This window comes from Gavialis gangeticus, unplaced genomic scaffold (assembly GCF_001723915.1).
Source record: "Gavialis gangeticus isolate Ggan-Ray unplaced genomic scaffold, GavGan_comp1, whole genome shotgun sequence".
Taxonomy (NCBI): domain Eukaryota; kingdom Metazoa; phylum Chordata; order Crocodylia; family Gavialidae; genus Gavialis; species Gavialis gangeticus.
This window is the reverse complement of record NW_017728993.1, coordinates 66,525,430-66,537,860: the sequence shown is the minus strand read 5'-3', so window position 1 is coordinate 66,537,860 and position 12,431 is coordinate 66,525,430. Positions and strand designations below refer to the sequence as shown.

Genomic DNA, 12,431 nt, shown 5'->3' with positions numbered 1-12,431 from the left:
TGCACCAGGAAGAGCCTGGCACAGCCCTGGCCCCAGCCTGCCCCACCTTGCCCTGCAGAGTTCCAGGACCACACAGCGGGATGTGCACAGCAGTGGGAGTCTCCCCCTTGCCCTGCACCCCCCGGACAAGACATGGTTCCATTCCATGCCCACTCCACCCCAGCTGGGCAGCCCTAGCCCCACTCCCTCCATCACAGGGGCCTTGATCTGCCCTCCTCTCCAGTGCACCTTCCCTCCCCTTCCGCCACAACAGACTAACCAGCTGCGCATAGCTGTATTGGAAATCCGATTGGTATCGGCTGATATGCCTCCTTAAAAATTGGCTATCGGTATCAGCCCGCAAAATCTCTATTGGTGCACCCCTACTTGTGTCCAGAAGATTTGGTTGTCCCTGTGAAAATCTCCCTAACTTTGTCCATTCTGTAATTCTTTGAAAAATTGCCATGTATTCATAGATTTCATAGACATTAGGGCTGCAAGGGACCTCAGAAGGTCATCAAGTCCAGCCCCCCACCCAAAGGACAGGAAGTCAACTGTGGTGATAGGATCCCAGCAAGATAAGCATCCAATTTTCTCTTGAACATTGATGTTCAGTGTAGGTACTTGAACCACCTCCCATGGCAGGCTATTCCAGACCTTGGGGTCTCGTACAGTAAAGAAATTCTTCCTTATGTCCAGCCTGAAATGGTCTTGCAGTAGCTTATAACCGTTTGACCTTGTCATCCCTTGGGGTGCTCTGGTGAACAAACATTCCCCCAGATCCTGGTGGTCACCCCTGATAAACTTATAGATGGCCATCAGGTCACCCCTGAGCCTGCACTTTTCCAGGCTAAAGAGCCCTATAGCTCTCAGCCTGTTGTTGTAAGGTCTGTTTTCCTGACCTCTGATCATGTGTGGGGCTCTTTTCTGGACTCCCTCAAGCTTCTCCACATCCTTTTTGAATTGTGGTGCCCAAAACTGGACACAGTACTCCAGCTGTGGCCTCCCCGAGGCTGAGTACAAGGGGAGAATGGCAGCCTGGGATTTGCTTGAGAGAAGCATCTATGGATGCAAGCCAGCGTTTTGGTCGCTTTACTAGCCTCAGCATTGCATTGCAGGCTCATGTTCATCTTGTGGTCAATCATGACCCCCAAGTCTCTGTCTTCTATAGTGCTAGCCAGCGTAGCATTGCCAAGCCTATAAGGATGCTGCAGGTTTTTCCTCCCAAGGTGGAGAACCTTGCATTTTTCAGTGTTAAACACCATCAGATTCTCATCCGCCCGCTTGCTGAGCCTGTCCAGGTCAGCGTGGATCACTCTCTTGTCTTCATGCGTACTAAAGAGTTCTTAGATTTTAGCAACTATAGATGTTATCCATGCTGAGCAGCTCCTGAGCTGTTCAGGATTTCCCTAGGTCCTGATCCCACCACCTGAACTAAGAGCAGCAAGCTTTCCTGTGCTCTGTGGGTTTGACTACAGTGCCTCTTCACTCCTGAGAGTGCCACTCTCAGGTAGCTTACCCACTGCCACTCTACATACCTCACACCCAGAAATGATGTGCCTGGAAACATCTTGAGACCAACAGCTGAGCAATCCAGAGTTTCCATATTTGGAGCAGAAGCAGGTGATTGGGTCAGGCCCAAGAGTGGCATCTCCAGGTGTCCCAGGGAAGTGGTGTAGACATATCAGCAACTACTCCTAGGCCCAAGCACCATGATAGAGGAGAGTATGTGATTTTAAGGGACAGGAGTTGGCAGTAGACTGAAATAAGGGGCCCAGGATAGAACCTAAGATTCCTGAATTGTATCATTCCTCTGCTGTCAGCAAATAGCTGCAAAGTCCAATGGCGAAGTGTCTCATCCCCCTTTTAATGTTGGTCTACAAAGACTTTGGCAATCAATCCACTACCATTTTCTATTATCCTGTTAGCTCAAGTGGCAGAGTTCTGTACAAGAGATCAAACCATGAAGGTTTGTCACAGGATAGAATTATTTTATTTTAAAAATTTGGAAATTACACCAAAAACAAACAACACCCCCCTCCCCTGGGTGTGTACTAATGATACACACCATCAATTACATGATCGTAGGCAGTTTGTCTGTAGGATGCTTGCCTCCATCAGTGCACAGGGTGGTGAGACAATCCTGGCTAATAAAGGAGACTGTTGTGTAAAACAACTGCTTAATTTGTTTCGGGAGTAGTGAGGTCTGTGGGAAATGATTGCAGGAAGAGAAAGGAGGGTCTCATGGGTAAGAGGGTAGAACACTGCCTTTGTAGACTTGGATGACCTCCCACTCTATGCCAGCCTGTACCACAGGGTTCCTATATAATGCTGCTCAAGTCATGTAAACCAAACTTCCTACAGATGGCTAGCAGACTTGCACTCCTCATTTTCTGAGTGCCTAGCCAAAGGCTCTGCATCTGATTTACAGACCTGATGAGGACTTAGAGCTACAAGTGAAGCCAAGGGAAGTTGTGCTTTATAAGGCTAGCTACTATGAGAAATCAAATCTAACGTGTTTCATATGGGGTACCTAAAATAAGTGGATACTTGCATCAACCTTTCTGTACATCAGCGTCACATCTTTAAAGATAAATGAATCCACAAGAGTGCTTTGAACATTCATTAATATAGCCATCCATTAAGAGAGTACAGCTCATAATGTGCATGGAATGAAGCCAGGAGGATGGGGGGCAGGGCATGTGATCATATAATTTAGAACCTGCAATAAAATGTATTAACAAGGATCATACAGGCAGCCTCACTTCAAGTAATCCTAAATTTTCAGTGTGTGGCTTTGCAGTCTTAATTACATGTGTTAATATATGTAAACACTGATAATTATATACAGAAAAACTGCGTGTAAAGAATATTAACATTAGGCACCAGGACATGGCTATATGTATCATTTTATGTACCTAATACAGGCACATTCCCTATCCCAAAGCTTTTATCCAAGCTGAGGTTGAGAAAGAGAAAGTATGCAAAAATAAACATCGAATAGGGAAAAGGAAGGTGGGGCCGTGCAACTCAGAACTGAAAATAGTTGTGGTTTATACTTTAACGTCATGACCAGTAATGGTAGAGTCTACAGTTACAGGACATGTTATTACATATAGAAACCTCTAACTTTTTCAGGGCTTCTCAGTTTCTATATTGCTTCCTGATATCCCCAAATTTGCTCTCTTATTCTAAGGAATGGAGGGAATTCATGAACAGTTGAGCAAAAAGAGAGAGGAGCTGGCTCAGTAGACTAAGTACATGATCTGTGGACCTGACTTCTTTCTGATCACTAGAGCCCAGACTAGGAGCAAAGTGATCAAGAGTGGCTACCATCCAAAGGTTGCTCAATGGTACTCTCATGCTGTTACTTTGCAAGTAGGCATTCATATCACAAAATTATCATCTCTGGCACTTTTTTGACCAGACTCCACAGAAAGCCCAATGAACTAATGGGCTGTGGCTAGTGAACAGTCCTCCCAACTGAAGACAGCCATTGCCTCCAAATCTGGGTGAAAGTATGTCATAAAAGTGGGTCTGGGGAGCAGCTGGCATTGTGTAGGCTGTAATTTATCTGCAAATAGAGACCATTAGTCTTACAGGCTTTCAATCTAGTATCTTTTCTTTAGCACTTAAAAAGGAGAGCCACTGGGAAAAGAAGAAAAAACACCACCATAAATGGTGATAAATTCCTGGGTCTCTAGTTGGGCCTCATGTATTTATAAATAATAACCTGCACCAAGTTATACATATTATAATGCAGTGCTTATGTCTCAAGGTTATGGAGACTATTGCTTTGCTTTCATGGCTTTGGTACCCCTGAGGGGAAAAGAAAGCCTTCCAGCATTCACTTGAACATAATTTATTCTCTCTTGTTATCCACAGGAACTTGATACAGCATTATAAATTACAAGGTTTTATGGCATGGGGTTTTAGAGTGGGATGGCTAAAATGGTAACCATACCATCATAGAGGTAACAGATGGTTTTTCAAAATTTGATTGGTAGAACGCTAAGGATAGGCTTATTCTAAATTCTGAATACCTGTTGTGTGGCAGTAGGGGAAACACTTGCATCTTTAAAGCTGTCGTCTTAAAAAAGAACAGCTATGCAGAACACTGGCAAGAAAGAAAGCATGCTAAGAGCTGGCATAAAGGAAGTATTTGCATGGGGAGGACAGAGGTCAGGGTTTCAAAGGACCTTGGACGCTCAAAACCCCACAGGCCTAGTCCTAATTCCACTGAAGTTGATGAGGGATTTGCCAAGCCAATAGTGAGAGCAACTCACAGGCAGCATATTTAGGCATGCGAATAAAGCCCAATCAGCAAAGTGCTTAAGTGCTTGGGTAACATTAAGCAAGTGAAGAGTCCTGTAGAGGTCAACAAGGCCACTCCAGGAGTATACAGGTCTGTACACACCTTAGCTTTTTGCCGGATTGAAGTACAGCCCCTTGTAAGTGTGCATATATTTTAATACCATCATAAATGGAGATCCTTTGAAAACCTATCCATATTGAATGGTGTCCTGCCCCTGAGTGCAGGAGGGGCTTAGTGACTAAAATAAAGCTGGGGTGTCAGGTCTCTAAGGCAGGACTAATATTTGAGAAACACAACTGCAGTTCTGACTTTTGACACTGTATGAACAGGGACAAACCATTGAAGTTCCCTTATTTTTTTTTTAAAATGTGTTTATTAATTAATCCAACTTATAACAAATTTAGCATTGAAAAATGCATCCAGTCCCCTAAAATATGTATAATAAAGCTTTATCTTCCTTCAACAGCACTTTCTTAACTCAAGTCAGTGTTCACAGCAGTCTTGTTTTATTTTTCTTCTCTTCTTTCAGTTTCTGACAATTCATTTATGTTTCAATCAACGTCAGACTTTTATGTTTCTTCATCTGTATGTAATAATTTGCTCTCTCTCTTCCCTCAGAACTTTACATAATACAAATCTTCTCATTTTCTACTTGTCTCTGTTTATACATTTTGAATTTACTCCAAATTTCTTCTTAATCATTAGCTCATAGAACTTGCATTTGCCTTCCATATTCAAAAACATTTCTCAAACTTTCAATTTGGAGGCACGGGAATATTCTTTTTTTAAATCGAATGCCAAGAATTTCCATCAAATTTCTAAGTAAGCATCTTTTTTTCTTTCTCCCCTGTAGAACACTGGCTTGATGGGACAACTTTTCCACTACTAAAACTTCCTAAACTTTTTTAAAACCAGTCAGTGATTTTAGGGGTGTCACTTTTTTTCCAGGTTTTTGTTACTGAAATTCTTGCAGCCATTGGAAGATGAGTGATCAATTCCTTATGACTTTTATATGTCACAGAGCTCTCAGAAAAGTTCAAGAAGAGCTCTAAGGGAGTTGTCTGATAGCTGGCATCCTGTTATTTCCCTCACCTGGGTTCCCATTTGCAGTGAGCAGTAATTTTTGATGTCTCACTTCTTAGTTTTCTCACTTTGAATAAATGCCAAAAAATTCAAATCTGGGTTCGTAGGCTTGTAAACCCATCTTCAGACTCCTCAATAAAAGCCCCTCATTGCCTGCTTTTGGGGCAGGAGGTCATAGCCTTTCCTTTCCCATATTGACCTTGCCACATTCCTCCATACCTTTGTCACCTCAGAGTTTGATTCCTGTTGCGAGTGCTGCATGAGGCCATACAGTATATAAAATCCATTCAGAGAGCAAATCTTGTGCAGAGTGCAGCTGCTCACTGCCTCTTACATAGTATTTCCAGCAGGGAGCATGTTGTTTCCTATACTATGTTAGCTACCTGCAGATTTCCAGATGGACTTCAAAGGTTTAATGTTGACCCATAAAGTCCCAAACAGCCTAGGACTTGCTTATCTGAGACACTGATTATGCTAAAGGAATTAGTACTTGTATTAGAGCAAATTGTCATTGCAGCACTAGTAATGGTATAAGCACTAGTGTAGACAGAGTTCAGGTCTGTACCACTACATTGTGGAAATCTACAGAAAGTGGCTTTGCACCATGGCTGGCTATTTGGGCAGCACAGGTGCTAACTTTTCCCGTGTAGACTAATTGCAAAGAGCCTTACACTCCCCCTCATCATACAGCTGTGACTGGTAGAGGCACCTGAGCTCAAACCCAGTGAGGGCTGTCAGCAGGGCTTTCTCCCTTGCCCCATGGTCTGGAATAGCCAGGTCTTCCAGACCTACGACAAAGCCTACCTTTTTTTCTCAGGCTGTGGGTGGAGGAGGGTTCAGTCACAGTCAATATTAGGATACTGTGGGGCATTTCCTGTTTTGGGGTAATGGGGACACTGCTAGTTTTATTATTTCGATTTGATTTTAAATTGTTTCCAAGTCACCTAGGACTCTGGACAGGAATTTTATTTTGGATGTTATGAATCAAAGTAAATATCAATAAATAAAGCTGTTAAGAAATCTCTCTTCACTCATGCACATTAGGAACATTTTCCTCTTTGGCATGTGTTCTTCAGTTCCCCAGCAGTACAAGCAAATTGGAAAGTTCAGCTGTCATTCTGGGAAGGTCATAGATCACACTAGCAGCCTGAGTAATCCAAGAGGTTTTAAGTATCATAGCATTTAGTTTAAAGTGAAATTTGCTCTGACAGGGGCTGGCAGACCAATAGGAAAAAGAAATATTTGGGCTCAGAGAAGTGCATGTGTAGAGACCGCGAGTATAACTGATGGCTGGAAATGATTTCAGTCTAAAAAAAACAAATCATTAAGAGAGTGCATAGGGGTAAAATACACAGTTCATATTTTAAGGGTCTCAAAATGAACCAGCAACTGAGGTTAGCATTACATAGTAATTAGCTGTGCTGTTCACTGTTTAACTCCATAAGTCCCAGGAACTACAGTAGACAAGCCACACAAACAGCACTGCTTTAATTGTGTTGTGAGGACAGCACCAGCTTCTACCTATCGATTAAAATAATTTCAAAAACTAAAGATATGTGGCATGGTTTGCAGACTAAGGCAGTTTCTGAAACATTCTTGTCCCAGGTCCTTAATAATGTGCTGTTGCTTTCTATGCAGTCCTAAGTAAAGCTCCCATCAGTCATCAATCTAAATAGTGAGTGAGTGGTTAGTGGGAGGGAAAGACCCATTTTTGGAGAAGGGGTGTGGGTGGCAGCGTTACTTTCTTGATTTCATTAAGAAAAGCCCCTGTTGTTTTGGGAGCATGGTGGTGATCTTTTGTCTGTAAAGCACCCAGCACCTTCTAAGCACTATTTAAGTGTTTCTGTAACAAGCATTAGCTAAGAGTAAGCTTTGGATTGAATAGCTAATGTTGAAGTAAGAACACGAGGGGCAAGTTATGATCTCAGTCTGGTCACTAGCAGGCAGGTGTTCACTTTCTAAACTCCATCATCACAATTGACTCCTTTATTGCCAACCTTAGCTGAGATGCCACAGGTGCAATGGAAGGTAGATCCTGAACTCATTTCTTCACCTTCAAAGTGACTTTTTCATGTCTGGGTGGAGGCATGATGCAGGCCTGAGGTACGCATACACTGTCATAGTTCTGCCTGCACCCAGCCAGACTTCAGTTCTGCAGTGATGTCTCTCCACCACCATCCCAGTCAATTCATGTTTTGTCCCCAGGACTGAGGGGTGTGGACCTTTGCTTCTAGCCCATCAGTCCTAGTTGAATAGTGAGGGCAGTACTTTCCAGGAGCAGTACCTTCATGTAAAAGCAAAGCTAACATTTTTCCAAGCACAGACAGCTATTCATTTACCTATGAAAATATTTACGTAGAGGGCCATTTTCTGGAGAATGGTGATCTAATCAAGGTGTTTTAATACAATTTTATGTTCCCCTTTTTTAATTCAGTGTCTGAAGTAGTTATCAGATGATCTATCTCTTACAGGGTTTTTTTCAGGACACTAAAGTATGTCTTAACTATTTGTAAATAACTAATACTCCTCTAAATTTAGACTCTAGGAATCTACACCTAATTACTTAGACATCTATACAAATTTTAAAAAATGATTTGTTGAGAATGTAACTGAAACCATGTTTTTCCCCATTCCTCTTATCAGCTTAAATACATGCATGTTGTTTGAATAAGGATTCTCAACTGGAGCAGCTGGAAATGTTTGGCCACAATGATGGGGAAGTAGTGCCACCTCATGGTACAATGACAGATTACAGTACTTCTGACCAGAACAATATTTCACTATTTTTTGTAGAGAGATGTAGCTAGCTCTGTTATTCCAAAGTCAGGCAGAAAAAAGGGCAGGATAGCACCTTAGAAATTAACAATGCAGAGCAGCATGCCTCTGAACAAATTAGTCTCAGACATGCCACTGCACCCTGCCTTATTTTTTTAGTACCACATACAGGGATGACTGAAATGTGGACCTCAACCCAGAGACGGCCCCTAAAACGATGTTACATGAGGTGCAGCCACCTTCATAATTAATAGGGTGGTTTTCCCTCTAGAGTCTTCAGGAGGCAATACTTTATCTTGAACCAAGCAGCCATATGTGACCTGTCTCTCATTCCCGGTTCTACCACATCAACATGAAAGATGGCAAGAGTTGGCTCTGTTTTAAGTCACAGGTATGAGGTCTGGGTGTATGCCTATATGCCAGTGAAGCATTCAGGTGGCCAAAATATGACTTTTTGCGGTGAGTAACAAACAAGATGAGTTCCTGAGTGCTACCACAATGTGAATAATAAAAAAAACCTGTCCAACAGTGATGTCACTGCAAATTCAGATAAGTCACTGCAAAATAAATGAGATCTAGAATCACATTTTCTGAAAATTATACTTGTTTATAAACTGACTCTGTGGCCTAACCTAGATGCACAAACCCTGGACCTCTGCCATTACTCCAGCTTTATGCTTCTACACTGCCATGGACATCTGTGCACTTAAGTTAGCAAGACAAAATGGAGAATATGGTTCCTGCTGTTCAAAACACAGGATATTAGTAACTCCTGAGATCATTTCTTCTGATCAGTATACTTCACTTTTTATCATTTATTCAGTTTGTTTTTTTCTTTACTTGAAAACAGGGTGGTCCATTTCACCAGTGGTTTGAGTTTGTTTAATATTTTGCAAAAGCTCTGTGGCCTGTATGCAGGAAATAATACCTCATAACAGCTCATCCAAGGCCTATTTGTCCAATCTCTCTGTTTCTCTAATGCCAGTCACAGTAGAAACTAGGTGGTGTCGGGGACTGGTTGGAATCCAAATGGTAAGCCAGGAAGGGAAGGTTGTTCTCTGACCTTCTGGTATAATCATAGGTTCATTCCCAGTGCAGGGTCTGGTTCTTTGAGGGATAGAAGAGAAGAGGTATACCTCAGACAGTGAAGATGGGACCCTTCCTGATCTCTTTTTGGAAAAGCCCTTTTGGGCCGTAAACCTGTTGTTGAAAAAGTTCTACCCTTTATTGCCTAATAGCCTGCTAGTTGACTGCAGCTGCTGAGGAGGGAACTGAAAAGAGAAGCCAACTCAAAAGATTACAAGCCATTCTTTTCCAGTTGTTTCTCTCATAGGGTATTACCTTCTTTGCCGTTTTGCTTACCAGCCACACACTATTCCTTTGTAGGGTGGGAGAAGCTTTTTCTGAACCAGCCCTCACAAGTCTCTCACTTTCTGAACTGCTGGGGCTTCCCTCAGACAGACAGATTTTCTGATTAGATAATCACCAATGGCTCTTTTCTATACCCTGGACACTTGCATATTTCTAGAAGCAGTGTCTTGGTGATGATGATAAAGTGCTGGAACAAAGTCCTTCCCACTTCTGGTCAATGCCAGTTTAGCCCAAGCACTTAAGCATGTGACTAAGTGCTTCATCAAATCAGGACCTAGAATATTACCATTGTGTGTGTTCTCAATTGTATTATCCTTTTACATGTTTATGCTGTTGCAGCTTAAGTGAACTTTGTTTAGCATGTTCAGCATACTAGCAGCAGTACAAAACTTCAGGTTTTCCCCATTCTAACTTTTTAACTACTTTGGATGAGAAACTCCACTCCTTTTGACCTGTCACTAGTCAGACACTAAATTTAGAGAGATTTCTGCCTATCTCTGTCTGTTTAGGTGGAAGTTTTAAAGATAACCTAATAGTTAATTCAGTATCCTGGGAAACATTTACTTTTCTGTCTCTGCCTTCGCCGTGAAAGCTATTGGTGAGCGTGGGATATCTGGTACTTCTGCCTGCAGAATGCTTGCGCCACCAGTATCTGATTCATTGCTTTGGGAGAGTAGAGTATGAAAAGTGATACTGTATATGAAGACCAAATTACCATCTGACTTGCTAAGACAGAGGTGTTTAGTACATGATAAATTCTCTCCATCCTTTGGCTGTCAGTCTAACATCCCCTCTGAAACCACATTGCATACTCTACTTACAAGGCCAAAAACGAGCCATTTCAGATTTCCAGCTGGCATTTTCCCAGTGACTTTGGGATGCTCTCTCCATCATTCCGAAAGAAACTTGGCTGTTTGGTTGTGCTAACGGTCAGCTTTGCATCCACAGCCATTTTCTAGCAAATTTATTTAAAATACCCTGTGAGACAAGCCTGTATTTACTCCCATTTTATAGATAGACACATGGAGTCACACAAGTGAAGGGCACTTTGCACCCAAAAGCTTATTTGACAACTCTCCGAGTTATATAGTTGGCCCAATAAAAAATGTATCACAAAGAAGCTATGCCTCACCACAACATTCACAGTAGAGCAGAGAACAGGTTCCAAGAGTCCCTATCGCCCTGTCTTCCACACTGCATCAGAAAGTGTGGCCCACAAATTTGGCTAGTTATCTACTACAGGCTGTCCAGTTCCCAGCTTGCTACATTTAATTAGAGTGAGCCAACAAGTCCGTTAAAAACTTCCTTATTTCTATTTCTACTTAAGGGGTCATATTATTTTCTATAGAGATATTACATGATCACAAATAGGAGGAGATATCTGAACAAGCTAAAGCAGGAGAGAGGTACCTCACAAGATACTCTCTTAAAATGTGGTCTGCCCTGTGGAGAAAGGTGAAGGCTCCCAAACTAAGAGTATATCCTAGAGCCAGTCTCCTGTATTTCTGAGACAAGCCAGAATATCAGTTTGTTTCTTCTTTCTTTTCATAGCATTGGAGTGGATGGATTTGGTCAGCCAACTGGTATTCCTAGCCGCCCTGTGACTGCCTATGGATATCGCCCAGATGAACCTTACTACTATGGCTATGGAGCTCGATAAAGCAACTTACTGCATACTCCAGAGTGTTCTCCCTCCTGCTCCACTAGGAACAAGTGTGCATAGCTGGCTTTAGATCATTCCTTGGAAATGCATGATTATACTGTGACAAGTCTGTGTGATTATGTATCCTTTAGTATGCGAACCTCCAGATTAGCCTGGGCCTTGCTGGCTCTAACATTTCAGTGACTGTGTTCACTCCTTAGTTCTCAATTTATAATTTTTGTACAGTATTTGTCATGTGACTTGAAAGCAAGTATTGAAAAGCTACTAGACTGGAAAGTAAACATTACACTGTGTATATTAAGCAACTAATTTAATTTCTATTAAATACAAAAACTACACGGTCAGTGCAGTGACATTGTGATTTTTTTTTTGTTCACCAAATTTTTTTGATGTCTCCTGTGGCAGATGTTAAGTGAAATATTCTTAAGTAAGCCTCCTACTTGGGAACACTGCTAATCTCTCGTATCCAGTGGCACTGTTTGGAAACATTGGCCACGTCCACGCTGATAGTTAAGGTCCCTCTTAAGAATGCCGTAAAGCACAGATTCACAGACTATCTACAGGACAAACCCTAAACTTAGCACTCAGTAGCAGTCCAGTCTGACTCTGGAAGCTATGCTGCTCTTTTAGGTTCAAGAATTTTTTGGGACCATGTTCACTTGCTAGTCCATCCCAATTCTGTGGTATGTTCAGAACTGGAATTTACCCAGGTGTGTAGGCTTGAAGTCCACTTGCCAGTCCACTCAGCAATCCTGTAATGCCTGGGTATAATACAAGCCTGCTTGCTAACCTTCTCATTGGAAAAGGAAGGATGCTGAGGTTCCTATATAAGATGCTGCCCTCTAGATCTTTCTTTTGGTGGTTCTCTCTTAATCTCTGGTTAGGGGCTTTTGAGTGCTATCATAATATATATAATAATGCAAAAAGTTTTGAAGCTCCCAAATGTCTCTGGTTGCTAGAAAAGAAGAGCATTCTTTCTGGCTTTCTCCTTAAATCATCTTGCCTGTTGTCAAAAGGGAGGCAATATCTGACTGAATAATATCATCCCTCTCCCACTATCTGAATTTGAGCCGTAGTCTTCAGCAAACAGCTCCAGCAGCATTAAAGCTGACATGATCCTGGTCCAGTGGCAATGTGTAGGGGGTGCACATGCACCCCTTGAGCACTGGTGCACCCCCTGACAGGCATTCCCTGCTTAGGCGACAGGCAGGAGCGCTGGTATGTTCTCCCCGCCCGCCCCCCCCC

General features: G+C 42.3%; 1 protein-coding gene across 1 annotated transcript in view; it reads left to right on the top strand.

The window, feature by feature from the left end:
• The window catches only part of KIFAP3 (kinesin associated protein 3), a 136,494-nt gene extending 124,964 nt beyond the window's left edge, over window positions 1-11,530 (top strand). The window contains exon 20 of the mRNA XM_019501906.1: window positions 11,075-11,530. Within this exon, the coding sequence (XP_019357451.1) occupies window positions 11,075-11,183 (109 nt within the window). The 3' untranslated portion in view covers window positions 11,184-11,530. The remainder of the gene's footprint in view (window positions 1-11,074) is intronic.
• The last annotated feature ends 901 nt before the right edge of the window (window positions 11,531-12,431 follow it).